Source organism: Chiroxiphia lanceolata, chromosome 6 (genome assembly GCF_009829145.1).
Source record: "Chiroxiphia lanceolata isolate bChiLan1 chromosome 6, bChiLan1.pri, whole genome shotgun sequence".
In the NCBI taxonomy this organism is placed as follows: Eukaryota; Metazoa; Chordata; class Aves; order Passeriformes; family Pipridae; genus Chiroxiphia; species Chiroxiphia lanceolata.
In genome coordinates this window covers 286,323-300,802 of record NC_045642.1, presented here as the reverse complement: position 1 = coordinate 300,802, position 14,480 = coordinate 286,323, and the positions used below count along the sequence as shown (strand labels likewise).

The 14,480-nt window shown below is 59.6% G+C and overlaps 3 protein-coding genes across 4 annotated transcripts; all 3 read left to right on the top strand.

Moving 5' to 3' along the window:
- The first annotated feature begins 3,178 nt into the window (after positions 1-3,178).
- Positions 3,179-5,746, top strand: LOC116788676 (membrane-spanning 4-domains subfamily A member 15-like). Its single transcript, XM_032691720.1, is given in 10 exon segments — positions 3,179-3,409; positions 3,411-3,486; positions 3,489-3,551; positions 3,694-3,816; positions 3,985-4,041; positions 4,621-4,638; positions 4,640-4,717; positions 4,719-4,778; positions 5,365-5,484; positions 5,592-5,746. Coding segments are annotated over 10 exon segments (630 nt in total). The 5' UTR covers positions 3,179-3,383; the 3' UTR covers positions 5,601-5,746.
- A 342-nt stretch (positions 5,747-6,088) lies between these two features.
- CCDC86 (coiled-coil domain containing 86) lies at positions 6,089-7,731 on the top strand. The gene is made up of 4 exons (XM_032691716.1): positions 6,089-6,229; positions 6,590-6,721; positions 7,047-7,121; positions 7,351-7,731. The coding sequence occupies exons 2-4, from the start codon at positions 6,602-6,604 to the stop codon at positions 7,468-7,470; spliced, it is 315 nt and encodes a 104-aa protein (XP_032547607.1). The 5' UTR covers positions 6,089-6,229; positions 6,590-6,601; the 3' UTR covers positions 7,471-7,731.
- A 570-nt stretch (positions 7,732-8,301) lies between these two features.
- On the top strand, positions 8,302-13,164 carry LOC116788258 (acyl-coenzyme A amino acid N-acyltransferase 2-like). 2 transcript variants are annotated; one of them, XM_032690930.1, is made up of 4 exons: positions 8,302-8,765; positions 10,016-10,485; positions 11,438-11,640; positions 12,510-13,164. In XM_032690930.1, exons 1-4 carry the CDS (start codon positions 8,326-8,328, stop codon positions 13,095-13,097), a joined length of 1,701 nt encoding a protein of 566 aa, XP_032546821.1. In that variant the 5' UTR covers positions 8,302-8,325; the 3' UTR covers positions 13,098-13,164. The 2 variants fall into 2 exon arrangements, with proteins under 2 accessions (XP_032546821.1, XP_032546822.1); XM_032690931.1 differs by having other exon boundaries at positions 8,379-8,512; positions 10,015-10,485.
- Positions 13,165-14,480: the final 1,316 nt, after the last annotated feature.

The following is a 14,480-nucleotide window of genomic DNA, read 5'->3' as shown; positions in this document are numbered from 1 at the left end:
AGAGGCTGGGAATCATCCTCTCCCTCCCTCGGGATACAGAGTCAGTTTTCCCAGAGGATCCCGGTGTTTAGGTGCAGCTTTCCCTGAAAATGCTGGAGTAAGTGCTTAAAGTTCCAGGGAAATGTGGGGGGGGTTAATATATCTCTATTTTTAGGCGGGAATTTGCAGCCCCGAGGGGGGGAGTGGGCAGTTTTCCTTATGGATTTGATCCGAGCTCCGTAAGTGTCCCTCATGGTGATGCTGCCACCCCCTGCTCCGCATCCTCATGGACATGGATAAGTGGGATAATAAAGGGATAATAAAGGCTGAGAGCTGCTCCCGGCTGCATCCAGGGGCTTTCCACCCGGGAGATCCCCAAGAAAGGCAAACTCCACGGAGGAGCCAGGGAGCAGCCGTGAGATGGGCTGGGGGGGGGGTCCCAATGGCTCTGTCTTCCCTGGAAAAGAGAAGGATCCAGGGAGACCTTGGAGCACTTTCCAGTGCCTAAAGCAGCTCCAAGAGAGCCAGAGAAGGACTTTGGAAAGGGATGGATCAACAGGGCATTGGGAATGGCTTCCCACTGCCAGAGGGTGGGAATATTGGGAAGAAAATTCTTCCCTGTGAGGGCGGTGAGGCCCTGGAATGGATTTTCCAGGGGAGCTGTGGCTGCCCCATCCCTGGGAGTGTCCAAGGCCAGGTTGGAGCGACCTGGGACAGTGGAAGTGTGTCGGGGTGGGAATGAGGTGGATTTAAGGTCCCTTCCACCCAAACCATTCCAGGATTGTCAGTGGGAGTCGGTGCCAGCGAAACCTTGGAGACGCGCCAGAGCTTTTCCCCGCAGGATCTGGAGTTTTACTGGGAGCAAGTGGATCAAAGGCTGGAATGCCACGTGAGGGGGGTGACAGACACATCTGGGACAGGGTTTGGGAGCGATGTCCGGTGTCCCAAATGCCAGGGTAGGGATAACCCCAACCTCCCCCCCCGGCTCCCAGCTCCAGATTCCCTAATCCGGGATGGACACAGCGGGGTTTAACACCCTTGGAGGAGGCTCCTCCAGGGAATGTGGGGACAACACAGGTGACATTCCTTGGATGACATACCTGGTTGTGTTCGCAGTGGCACCTGTGCTGTCATGCCCGGGAATGCCACATGGATAAAAGCCAAAAAAAATCCCGCGATTCCTCCCAGAAAAACAGGACTTTCCTTCCGGAATCGCCATGGAAACAGCCCGTGGGAAGCAGAAACACCTGGAAGCAAGCCAATGCTGACTTTTGGTATTTTTATGGGGATACAAAGTTTGTCCCGGGAAGCAGCAACCTTCTCTGGAAGGAATTTCCCCGTCGCAATCTATTTTCTTTGGGAAAAAACCGCACGGGTTTTTGGGTTGGAAAAGGGATTTTGGTTCCACCGGGCTTGTAATTTATCCTGGTGGGAAGGGACTCAAGGGGGGGGTCTCGCTGATCCCTCCTGAGTCTGAGCATCCAGCCAGGCTTCCCCCATCCGTAATTTCCCCTGAAGAACAGGAAAATGAACATTAAAATCCAAGGAATGTACTGTACATATCAACAAAGCTCGGAATTCCTGCAAATAACGGGCTGGAAAACTCCACTGCTTCCCTGCATCTGCTTCAGAGCTTCACCTCCTCCGGAATCCGCTCCCAGGACAAATCCTGACGTCCTTCCTTGGGCTCCAGTCTGGACCTGGGTTTATTTTGGAAGGGGAAAAGCCCTTTTTCCATGGATAACTTGCTCGGAAAGGGGTTGTTCTGGGGCCGAGGGCAGTCTCCGGCTGAAAGGCTGGAATTGCAGGAATGCTGCAGGATTTGGAAGGAAATCCACCGTGTAGGGTGGTTTTGGCTGGGAATTTGAGCCCTGGATACGCTGGAGGATAAAGAGGGGATCCCAGAATTTCCACGGGGGCTCAAGTGTTCCTGGAACGAAATCCCTGGGATTTCGTTAGGACTGGGGTTTGAGAGGGAGAGGGAGCAGCAGGAATTAAAGGCTCTGAGGCACCAGGATTGCGCTGAAGGGGTTGAATCTCATCCATGTCCGTGTTTTTCCTGGAAAGCTGTGCCTCCAGATGCGGCCCTTTACGAGGCCAAGTGCTTCCATCAGGGATGTGGGATGGAGGAAGGTCACGGACGGGATGGAAACGCGGGTCACTCGTTGCTTTTGCTTTCCAGGTCTGTCGTTCCAGGTCTGTCGTTCCAGGTCTTTTCTGGGATCTGATTCAGGCTGGGCTTGGGGGTGTTATCCCATTCACTGAATCCTGGAATGGTTTGGGTTGGGAGGGACCTTAAGGATCATCCAGTTCCAACGCCCTGCCACGGGAAGGGACACCTTCCGTTGGATCGGGTTTGCTCCAAGCCCCGTCCAACCTGGCTCCAGGGCTGGAAGCCTCTCCCGAGCTCTGGAATGCCGTGCTTCCAAACCCGGCCTCTCAGCTCCCTCTAGGGCCAAAAGGAAGGAAAAAACACTTCCAGAAGTTGCTCCACCTGCTCCTAAAATCCTCAGCTGGAGGGTCCTGCCCCTTCCCGGGTGGTGGCAAACCGAGTTCGGAGATGCCGGAATCCCGGACCTAAAAATTCCTAAAAGTTCCATCAAGAAATTCCTGCCCTGCACCCACCGAACACCCAGGAAACCTGGGGAGGATCCCAATCCTCCTGGAAAATAAGACATGGCTGTTTTCTGGGAAGAAGGGCCTCCGAATCCCTCGGATCCATCTCCATGTGCGGTGGCTCCGTTCCCAGCCTGAGCTCCCATTTCCCACCGTAAACAATGGGATCTCCTTTCCGGAGCCGGCTGGGAACCTCCCGGATCCCTCCCTGCGCCCCTGTTGGGAACAATCCACAGGGATGGAGAAAGGAGAACCCCCAAAATGGCAACAAAGGAGCTTCCTGGGCACCTAACGGGTTTATAAAGTTCTCTGGCTCAATCCATGTTTTTCCTGGGAAATGGGCAGGACTGGCTGGCTCATTAATGGTCCTAATTAGCATCTCATTAGGAGCCAGGCTAACCGCAGAGAAGATTCCCGAGAAAAGCATCCACAATTTGGGATGGAAAGGACTCACTCAATGCCAGGAAAGGGGGTCTCCTCTAGGAGCATCCCATGGATAAACACCCAACCCTTCCCTAAGCTGCCAAAAAAATCAACCCCCTCGGCTTCCCAAATTCCCTCTCCCCCTGCAGGACTTCGGGAGCCTCCGTTGGCAAAGCCGCCCCGTTGAGCAAGAGGGGCCTGACGAGAATTCCAGGCCGGAGCTTCCCGCAGGGAGCAAAGGGCAGCGGGAGCGCGGCCCTGCCTGCCCAGCCCCTCCCGGGGATTTTGGGACAGAGGAGGGAGGAGGAGGAGGGACAGTAGGATACCTGGGTGTTCCTGGAGCTTCCCGGGCTCCTTCCCAGGCCATGGCGGCCACCACGGTGACGGAATCCCGGCGTGAGGATCATCACGGAGGTGATCCCGGCCACGGATCCGCGGGCGGCACAGCTGGCGTCGGGATCCAGGAAGCTGCGCCCGCCAGGACGTCGCTCCCAGTCCAAGGCTTCCGGAGGGCTCATCCCAAGGTGTTGGGGGTGAGACATGGCCTTCCCAGGGATCGGGGATCCACAGGGACTGTCCTGCTGGAGGTGCTCCGCCTGTCCCCAGTCCCTTCCCGGGGTGGGATACAGCTCAAAACAACGGGATTGGGATCCCTCTCCCCACATCCTTCCCCAGACCATCCACATCTTCACCGGGATCATCCACATCTTATTCGGGATCATCCTGACAGCGTCGGAGCATGGAAACCCTTCCCTGCCCGTGGCCAGCGGGATCCTCTTCTGGCTCGGTCCTGGTAAGGTGGGATGAACACCTGGGAATCTCGGGGCAATATTCCCTGGCCTCCAGGTCTCCTCTGACCCCTCCCGCCTGTGTTTGTGCATCCCTGAACCCCAATTCCCACCAGGAAGGGTGACAGGGAGTGGTGCCTGTTTCCTGACTCCCCCATTCCCGCTGTTTTCCGAGCAGCTCCTGGTCTCGGGATCTTTGCTAGTGGAAAGTGAAAAGAGAGACAACCTCGTGCTGGTAAGACCCAGGCTGGGAGGGATAACTGGGATAACGTGTCCCCCCCCATTCCTTATGTCCCTTCCAGGGGCTGCTGGGATCCCTCCACAGCCTGGATTCATCCCATGGGATCCACAGGCACGTCTCCCCATAGGGAAGTGCCCAGTGCTTCCTACCTGGAGCACAGGATGGGGTTCAGGGCCTCCAGGAGACGCTGGGGGCCTTGTGGAGTCACTGTGGGATGAGGGGGAATACAGGCCCAGGAGACCCTCGAGGCCTTTTGGAGTCACTGTGTGGGATGACGGGACAAGTCCAGGAAATCCTCGGGGCCTTTCGGAGCCACTCTGGGATTAGAGGGACAAAAGGTCCAGGAGACCTTCTGGGCCTTTTGGAGTCACTGTGGGATGAGGGGGAAAAAACCCAGGTGCAGGCCATCCTTGGAGCCTCCAGGAATCACTTTGGCGTGAGGGGGACAGAAGGTCCGGGCGACCCTCAGGGTCTTTGGGAACCGCTCCGGGATCGCAGGGACGAAAAGTTCCGGGAGATCCCTCGTCCCTCTTCCCGGGGCTCCGCGTCACCGCAACCCGGGTGACCCCACAGGTGCGGACCTGCTGCGTTGCTCAACGCGGGCGTCGCCCTCGGGGCGCTGGTGGCCACCGCGGTGCACGGCACGGCCATCACAGCGGCTCCGCCCGGCCTGCGAGCGCCTCCTGCCCTCCACATCCCGCCCGGAATGGTGCCTCAGCCCCCACAGCAAGGTACCCCACCGGCCCGCGGGCAACGGGGCTCCGGGGGGATGGAGGAGCCTCCCGGTCACTGCTCAGGTGGGGTGTGCAGGGATCCCGGTCCCACTCAGGTGGGATGTCCAGGGAGATCCCAGTCCCGCTCAGGTGGGGTGTCCAGGGATCCCAGTCCCGTTCAGGTGGGGTAGTCCAGGGATCCCGGGTCCCACTCAGGTGGTGGGTTGGAACCTCCTATCCCACTTGGTTGGGGTGTCCAAGGTTCCAGGTGGGGTGTCCAAGGCTCCTGGTCTGGCTCGGTTGGGATGGATGTCTCCAGGTGGGGTGTGCAGGGATCCTGGTCCCGCTCAGGTGGTGGGTTGGAACCTCCTGATCCCACTCGAGTGGGGTGTCCAAGGCTCCTGGTCCTGGCTCGGTTGGGATGGAGTCTCCAGGTGGGGTAGTCCAGGGCTCCTGGTCCCGGTTCGGTTGGGATGGAGTCTCCAGGTGGGGTGTCCGAGGCTCCTGGTCCAGCTCAGGGCTAGAACATCCTGCTCCCACGTTCAGGCGGAGGATCCCGGTGCTGCTCCAGGACCTTATCCTGCTCTCCTCCCCATCCCGGCAGATCCTGAGCCATGGGCTGGATTCCACCTTCGTGCTCCTCAGCCTCCTGGAATTCTGCGTGGCCGTGGCGGCCCTGGCCTTCGGATACGAGGCCGCCCAGCAGCACAGCTACACCCACATGGTGAGGGGAGGACCGGGATGCACCCCAGATTCCTGGGAATCCCTGGAATGCTGGTCCCACCTCTTCCTTGGGCCCAAAAGCCGTTTTCCATGTTTTTCCTTTCCCAGGCGCTGTAGCGATGGACAACCCTCTTCCCCCGCCCTCCAAGGACCACCGGACCCTCCCACGGAGGTGCTGCATCCCCGAGGGGGTCACCGATACCGGAGCCTCGGAGCCTCCCTTGCCCGCCCCCAGTGCACAAAATAAAGGACCTCTCCCCCCATCTCATCCACGCGTGTCTCCGGGGGTCGCTCGGGGTAGGGGGTGGGTCGCGCCCGGGTGGGTTTGGGGGGGGGGTCCGGGTTCCCCCGTGATGGCAGCGCTGCCACCACACAAACATGGCGGCCGCCCCACACAAACATGGCGGCCGCCCCACACAAACATGGCGGCCGCGCCTCAGCGCCGCGGGTAACTGCCCGACACAAACATGGCGGCAGGGGAGCCCGGTGGCTTCGCTCTCCTGCCCAGAGCGCGCTCTCTGACGTCATCTCCCGCGACGCCGCGGGCACGTGGGCCATGGAGGGGGAGAACGGCGGGACCCCGGGATCGGGATCGGAGCCACTCCCGAGGGGCCCAGCGGGGCCGCCCCGGCCGCGGGCCCGGCGCGGCGGCGGCGGAAAGGCGCCAAGAAGCGGCAGGAGGCGGTGGCAGCCATTCCGCGGGGCAGGCCCAAGTCGGGAGGGTGTGGAAAGACCCCGGGAAGAAAGGTGGGAGTGGGGAGGGGGAGCAGGAAATTCGGGGGAGAGGCGTTTGAGGGGCTCTAGTGTCCCCCAGGGCTGTTGGGGAGGGATCGAACTCGGGGGGAGTCTCAGAGGGGGCAGGGTTTGGGGAGGGTCACTCATGGGGCCGTGCGGGGACTCCAGAGTTATTCCCCTGGGGTATCCATAGGCTTAGGAAGGATCCAGAGGGGACAGGGACCACTTGGGGTGGTCCTGAGCGGAGGGGTGGGTTTTGGAAGGGATGCTGAGGGGGGTTCATGGATTTCTGGCCTGAGGAGTTTCTGGAGATGGACCCACGGCCGCATCCCGGGGTTTCTGGGGAGCCAACACATCCCGTGTGCCCGCCCAGGTTCTCCCACATGATCCAGGACAAGGCTCTCCGCACCTCCTGGGCCCGGAAGATGAAGGAGAGGCAGGAAAAGAAGCTGGTCCGGGATCTGGCCCGACAGCTGGAGGAAGGGAAGCGGAGGGAGCGAGAGGTAACGGGAGCTGGAATTCCCACCTTTCCCATGCACAATCCACAGTCTCTCCTGCCCTCATCCCGGCCTTTGGAGCTGTGGCTGATCCCAGTTGCCTTGTCAGCCCGGGAAAAGGGTGGCTGGGGACGGTGAATTCCCTGTGCTGCTGCCAAATCCAGTCACATGCTGCTACTCACCGGCTCGGAATAAACTCCCCCGGGTCAGTCTAAGCCTCATCCGGGCTGGAAAAGCTGCTGGAGTGACGGATTTCACGCTTGGGCAGGCGTCGGAGCTGGTTGGGGTTAATTGCCGGAGGGAGGGATCCCACAGGGAATGTTTGGTGCAGGAGAAGAAGCGGCGGCGGGAGGAGAACCTGAAGCGGCGCCTGGAAAACGAGCGGAAAGCAGAGATTGTCCAAGTGGTGAGTCCCAATGTGTCCCCTCTCCCCGGGCGGGAACAGCACACCGGGAACATCCCACAACGTCCCGGACTCCATGACCGCGCTCCAGTTCCCCTCCCTGGCTCTGTCTTTAAGGGGCAGCCTGGGCTAGGGGATCCGTAAGGATCATCCCTTAAGGTCCCTGCCGACCCCGAACCCACTCCAAGGATTCCACGAAATCGCCTCCCCCCTTCTTTTCCCCGTTTTCCAGATCCGGAACCCCCTGAAGCTCAAGAGGGCCAAGAAGAAGCAGCTCCGGCGGGTGGAAAAGCGGGACACGCTGGCCCTGCTCCAGAAAACCCCCGTGCGGCGCGGCACAGCCACGGAATGAGGCGGGAAACCGGGATCCTGCCGTGCCCGGGACGTGCGGCTGGGATTCCTGTGGATCATCCTGCTCCTTCCCAGGGATGTTTTCCCTGGCTTGCAGGGCAGGAATTGCTGCTGGAACCCTCGGTGTTGGACAGACAACAGGGCAGATGATCCACAGGAACCACAGCTGGATCCCCATCCCCGTGGAATTGGATGTTGCTGGAACGGAACTTTGCTTTCCCAAATTTGCCTTTTCCTTATAAAAAATGAACAGGAACTGAGACAGATTTGCCTCCAGTGGCTCCACCTGGGACCTTCCCTGAGGCATTCCTGGGATCGGAGTGTTCGTGGCCCCCCATTCCCTGAGGCTCCCACTTCCCAAAGAGCAAATTCCCGCTGGGAATGAGCCCCAGAGCCATCCCCAAGGAAGGGGACACATCCCTGAAGAGATGGGAAGGGGACACACCTTCTTGACACCCTTTCTTGGGAGGGCAACACTGGGAATTTGGGGGGGATTGGAAGGGCTGGGAATTTGGGGGTGAGGGGGGGTGGGTGGAAGGAAGAGGCTCAGGGTAGGAAAATCACGTGGATTTCTTCACATTCCTGGTTTTTTCTTGCTCCATGAACCCCTTTTCTGCATTCCTGGGGAGGGATGCATAAAGAGACAATGGGGGGGGACAAGAGGGGCACTGGGGGTGGAAAATGGGAAGCAGTGGGAAGCCCTGGGATGGGTGGGAATGGGGGTCCCCGGAGCTTCGTCCTGGGGTGACGATTTTGGGGCCACACAAAACCTTGTGGCCCTGGGGGGAGCTGGCCCGGAGCCCCCCCGGGCAGAACCCCTTGGAATGGGAATGAGGGGGTCCCACCCACGTCCAGGATGGATCAAGGGGTGCCACAGGGAAAAGGAGGGAATCTGGCGGGAGTTGTGGGGCGTGGAAGGTGCCAGCATGGCGTGAGGTCGTGGGCAGCCCTCTGCCCTCCTGCTTCCCGGGTTAATGATTTCCAAGGAATACTCAAATCCCGGCTTCTCCCTCTCCAGAGCCCACAGAGCCTTTGCCCGGCGGGTAAGAGAGGGGGGGAACTGGGAGCCCATTCCGTGGCCTCGGGGCTTGGAGAGGATGATTTCCTGGTGGGACGGACGTGGGAGAACGCGGTGCCTCCTCCCAGGGCGGGGACGGGGGCCAAACCCCCTTGTTCCGCGTTCCCGGAGAGGCAACAGGGAGCGTTCCAGGGAAAATTCGGGATTGGGTGCTCGGAGCCGCTGGAGCCCCGCCCCGGCCCCCGGGGGGCACAGGAGGAGGAGAAGGAGAGGGGACGGTGGGTGTTGGGAATGCCGGGGCCGGGACACGGGGAAAAGGGGTGGTGCTGCTGCCGGGCGAGTTTTGGGAGCGGTGGATGGTGGGGGGGGGCTTGGGGCCCGCAGGTGGGGATAAGGGAAGGAGGGAGGGAAAGTAGGGAATGGGGGCATGGAAGGAGGGGACAGGGACCAGGGAAGAAGGGATGAGATGAGGGAGGGGACAGGAAGCAGGGAGGGAGGGGATTGGGACTAGGGAAGGAGGGATGTGATCCAGGAGGAGTGGACAAGGACCAGGGAAGGAGGGGATGGGATCCAGGGAGGAGGGATGAGATCCAGGGAGGGAAATGGGGGATGAGATCCAGGGAAGGAGGGGATGAGATCCAGGGAAGGAGGGGATGAGATCCAGGGAGGGAAGGAGGGATGAGATCCAGGGAAGGAGGGGATGAGATCCAGGGAAGGAGGGGATGAGATCCAGGGAAGGAGGGGATGAGATCCAGGGAAGGAGGGGATGAGATCCAGGGAAGGAGGGGATGAGATCCAGGGAAGGAGGGGATGAGATCCAGGGAAGGAGGGGATGAGGACGGGGAAGGAGGGGATGAGAACCAGGGAGGGAGGGATGAGATCCAGGGAGGGAGGGATGAGATCCAGGGAGGGAGGGATGAGATCCAGGGAGGGAGGGGACGAGGACAGGGAAGGAGGGGACGAGGACAGGGAAGCAGGGGATAAGGACAGGGAAGGAGGGATGAGATCCAGGGAGGGAGGGATGAGGACAGGGAAGAAGGGGACGAGGACAGGGAAGGAGGGATGAGGACAGGGAAGGAGGGATGAGGACAGGGAAGGAGGGATGAGGACAGGGAAGGAGGGATGAGGACAGGGAAGGAGGGATGAGGACAGGAAGGAGGATGAGGACAGGGAAGGAGGGATGAGATCCAGGGAGGGAGGGATGAGGACAGGGAAGGAGGGATTAGGACAGGGAAGGAGGGACAAGGATCAGAAAGGAGGGAGGGATGAGGACAGGGAAGGAGGGGATGAGGGTCAGAAAGGAGTGAGAGATGAGGACAGGGAAGCAGGGAAGTGATCAGGGAAGCAGGGATGCCAGCAGGACTATCTGGACTGCAAACCTACCTCGCCGTGTCAGCCCGTTATGCCCGGGGAGGATCCCTGGGGACACTCCCCGCCCCGGGAGGATCCCTGGGGACACTGCCAGCCGCCAGCCCCCTGCCTGGGCCCGGCAGTCCCCGCGGGGCGCTGAGGCCGATCCCGTTCCCAGGTGCAGCATGGTGGAGGTGACGGTGACGCCGCGGTCCTCGCTGGCCGACCGGCCGGTGCAGCTGCGGGTGCGGGGCCTGTCCCCGTCCCAGCTGGTCACCCTGCGCGCGTGGCTCAAGGACGAGCAGGGCGAGCGCTTCCAGTCCCGCGCCTTCTTCCGCGCCGACGGATCGGGAGAGGTGGATCCCGGGAGCCAGGCCGCGCTGGGGGGCAGCTACTCCGGCGTGTGGCCCATGGGGCTCTTCTGGTTCCTGCAGCCCGACACGCTTTTCCGCCGGCTGGTGAAGCGGGACGTGGCCGGGAGCCCCTTCCTGGTGCGGCTGGAAGTGTTCGACGGGGTCCAGCTGGGCGCGGAGCCGCAGGAGCGGCCGCTGGGATGGTGCGAGGCCGAGCGGTGGTACGTGGGGCCCGGAGTGCAGCGGGTGCCCGTCCGCCAGGGAAGGGTCCGAGGGGCCCTGTTCCTGCCTCCTGGTGAGCACCGCGCTGCGGGGAGCCCGGGATGCACGGCCTCGGGACCCCCGGGATGCCCAGCCCTGGAACCCCGGGGATAACGAACAGCAGGACCCCCAGATGCTCAGCCTCTGGACCCTTGGGATGCCCAGCCTTGGGATCCCTGGGATATCAGACATCAGGACCCCCAGTTACCCAGCCTTGGGACCCTGGGATACTGAACCTTGGGATCCCAGGATGCCCAGCCTTGGGAACCCCAGGATACTGAACCTTGGGATCCCAGGATGCCCAGCCTTGGGACCCCGGGATACTGAACCTTGGGATCCCAGGATGCCCAGCCTTGGGACCCTGGGATACTGAACCTTGGGATCCCAGGATGCCCAGCCTTGGGACCCTGGGATACTGAACCTTGGGATCCCAGGATGCCCAGCCTTGGGAACCCCGGGATACTGAACCTTGGGACCCCTGGGATAACAAAGATCAGGACCCACAGGATGCCAAACCTCAGGACCTCTGGGATGCCAAACCTCAGGACCTCTGGGATACCAACCTTGGGACCCCCTGGGATGTCAAACCTCAGGACCTGCAGGATGCCCACTCTCAGGACCTGTGGGATGCCAAAACCTTGGGATCCCCAGCTTGCCAAACCTCAGGACCCCCAGGATGTCCAGCGTTGGCACCCCTGGGATAACAAACATTGGGAACCCCAGGATGCCCAACCTCAGAACCCCTGGGATACCCAGCCTTGGGATCCCTGGGATAACAAACATCAGGACCCACGGGATGCCCAGTCTTGGGATCCCTGGAATGCCCAGCCTCGTGACACCCGGGATGCTGAAACTCGTGACCCCTAGGACACCAAACCTCAGGACTCCCGGGATACCCAGCCTTGCACCCCAGGACGCCCAACCTTGTAACCCCGAGGATGCAGGATGGTGGCTCCTCATCCCTGACATTCTCCGTCTTCCCGCAGGTCCAGGGCCCTTCCCGGGGGTGATTGACATGTTTGGAGGCGCCGGGGGGCTGATCGAATTCCGGGCGGGACTCCTGGCCAGCCGGGGCTTTGCTGTGCTGGCCCTCGCCTTCTTCGCCTACGACGACCTGCCCCAAGTCCTGGCCCAGTTCGACCTGGAATACTTCGAGGAGGCGGTGGATTTCCTCCTCCAGCATCCCAAGGTGAGTCCTGGAGTGTGGAGAGGAGAATCTGTGAGCTGGGATGTCCTGGGGCAACCTGGGGAGTGGGATGTCCATGTGACCAGGGATGTCCCAGGAATATCCTGGGGACTGGGGGCATGCTGGTGAGCAGGACAGCCAGGGATGTCCAGGTGACCAGGGATATCCCAGGGATGTCCCAGGATTGTGCTGAACACCAGGGATATCCCAGGGGCTGGTGGCATCCCAGGTGACCAGGGCCATCCCAGTGATTTCCCAGGAATATCCCGGGGATGTCCAGGTGACCAGGAATGTCCCAGGGATGTCCAGGTGACCAGGAATGTCCCAGGATTGTGTTGAACACCAGGGATATCCCAGGGGCTGGAGGTATCCCAGGTGACCAGGGCCATCCCAGCGATTTCCCAGGAATGTCCCAGGGATGACCAGGGATGTCCCAGGGATGTCCAGGTGACCAGGGATGTCCCAGGGATGTCCCAGGATTGTGCTGAACACCAGGGATATCCCAGGGGCTGGTGGCATCCCAGGTGACCAGGGCCATCCCAGTGATTTCCCAGGAATGTCCCAGGGATGTCCAGGTGACCAGGAATGCCCCAGGGATGTCCCAGCAACCAGGGATGTCCCAGTAATGCCCCAGGGGTTGTCCTGAGCACTGGGAATATCCCAGGGACCGGGGGCATCCCAGTGAGGGGGATGTCCAGGGGACCAGGGATATCCCATGAGGACATCCTTGTCCCGGTGCCCAGGGGTGTTCCAGTGATGTCCCAGAGATGTCCTGGCAAGCAAGGAACATCCTGGCGACCGGGAACGTCCCAGTGAGGGTGTTCTCCCCACGGCTGGTGCTGTCCCACCCACCTCCATGTCCCCCTCTCCAGGTGCGAGGCCCCGGCCTGGGCGTGGTGGGCGTCTCCAAGGGCGCGGAGGTGGCCCTGGCCCTGGCCAGCTTCCTGCCGCAGGTGGTGGCCACGGTGTGGATCAACGGCACGGCCTTTCTGCACGGCAACCCGCTGGTCTACAAGGACCTGCGCATCCCGCCCATCCCCTACCGCGTGGAGCGCGTCCTCCTCACCGAGGAGGGAGCCCTGGACAACTCGGCCGTCTTCGCCGACCCCCGCGACCCCGCCTACCGCGCCTCGGCCATCCCGGTGGAGAACGTCCGCGGGAAGGTGCTCTTCGTGGTGGGAGAGGCCGACCGGAGCTTCAACAGCACGCTGTTCGCCCAGCTGGCCCTGGCGCGGCTGCCCCCCGAGAGCGGGCGGATCCTGTCGTATCCCGGCGCCGGGCACCTCATCGAGCCGCCCGGGTCCCCCCTGTGCAGCGTCTCCAGCATCCGCAGCTCCCCCCGGCCCGTGGTGTGGGGGGGGGAGCCCCAGCCCCACGCCCGCGCCCAGGAACACTCCTGGCACGAGATCGTCCGGTTCCTGGAGCAGCAGCTGGGCCCGGCCGCCACCGCGAAGCTGTGAGGGAGCGGGAAAGGGGGTCGGGAACACCGGGATCGGTGCCGAGGGGAATAAAGCGGCACCTGCTGGATCCTGGTTGTGCTTCTGGGGGAGCCGTGTGGGACATATATGGGATATACATAGGACATCTGTAGGACATCTATAGGGCGTGTATAGGACACATATACAGGATATATAGAGGACACAGATGGACAGACACATATAGGAGATATATGGGATATACATAGGACATATATACAGGATGTATAGAGGACACAGATGGACAGACATATATAGGAGATATATGGGATATATATGGACATATATACAGGATATGTAGAGGACACAGATGGACATATACATGTAGGATATATATGGATATATATATATAGGATATAAAGAGGACACGGATGTATGTATAGGATATTTATGGGATATATAGATATATATATAGGATACAAAGAGCACACAGATCTACGTATATATATAGGATATATATGGGATATATAGATATATATATAGGCTATAAAGAGGACACAGATGGACAGATATATATAGGATATATATGGACATATATATAGGTATAAAGAGGACATAGATGGACAGATATATATGGGATATACATAGGATATATAGGGACATATATATATAAGATATGTATGGACATAGATATAAAGAGGACATGGATGTATATATATAGGATATATATAGGATATGTATGGACATATATATAGGATATAAAGAGGACATATATGGACATATATATAGGATATATATAGGACATATATGGGACACAGATATAGTACACACGCATAGATATAGGACAGATATAGGACACATATAGGATGTATAGAGAGTATATATAGGACATATGTCAGACATATTGGACGTATATATAGGATATCTATAGGATATATATAGGACATATTGGACATATACATAACACATATATCAGACATAGGTCAGACATGTATTGGATGTGTATAGGACACCTATCAGATATATATTGGATAAATATAGGACACGTATCAGACACATTTAGAACATATATCGGCCATATATATCTGCCATCGCTTCCTGATGAGGTTTTAGGGGATCACATCCAGCCCCCCCAGTCCCACACACCTTCCCACCAGGATCCCAGTGCCTCTGGGAGCTGGCATGGTCCCATTCCCACCCCAGGGCAGGGAACAGGGAATGGCTGTGCCTCTCACTCTGGGAAGGGCCGGAGGGTGACTTAGTTTAATCCGCAGTAAAGAGAAATCCCGGAAGGGAAACTTCTGGAAAGGGAGGCAGAGGGAACACACAAAGTGCTCCACGGAGGACTTCGCATTCCTTGTGGCACTGCCAGTGGCAGTGATTTGGAGGCAAATTCCCAGTCCTAGTGCCCTGGAGCCCACCGGGGCT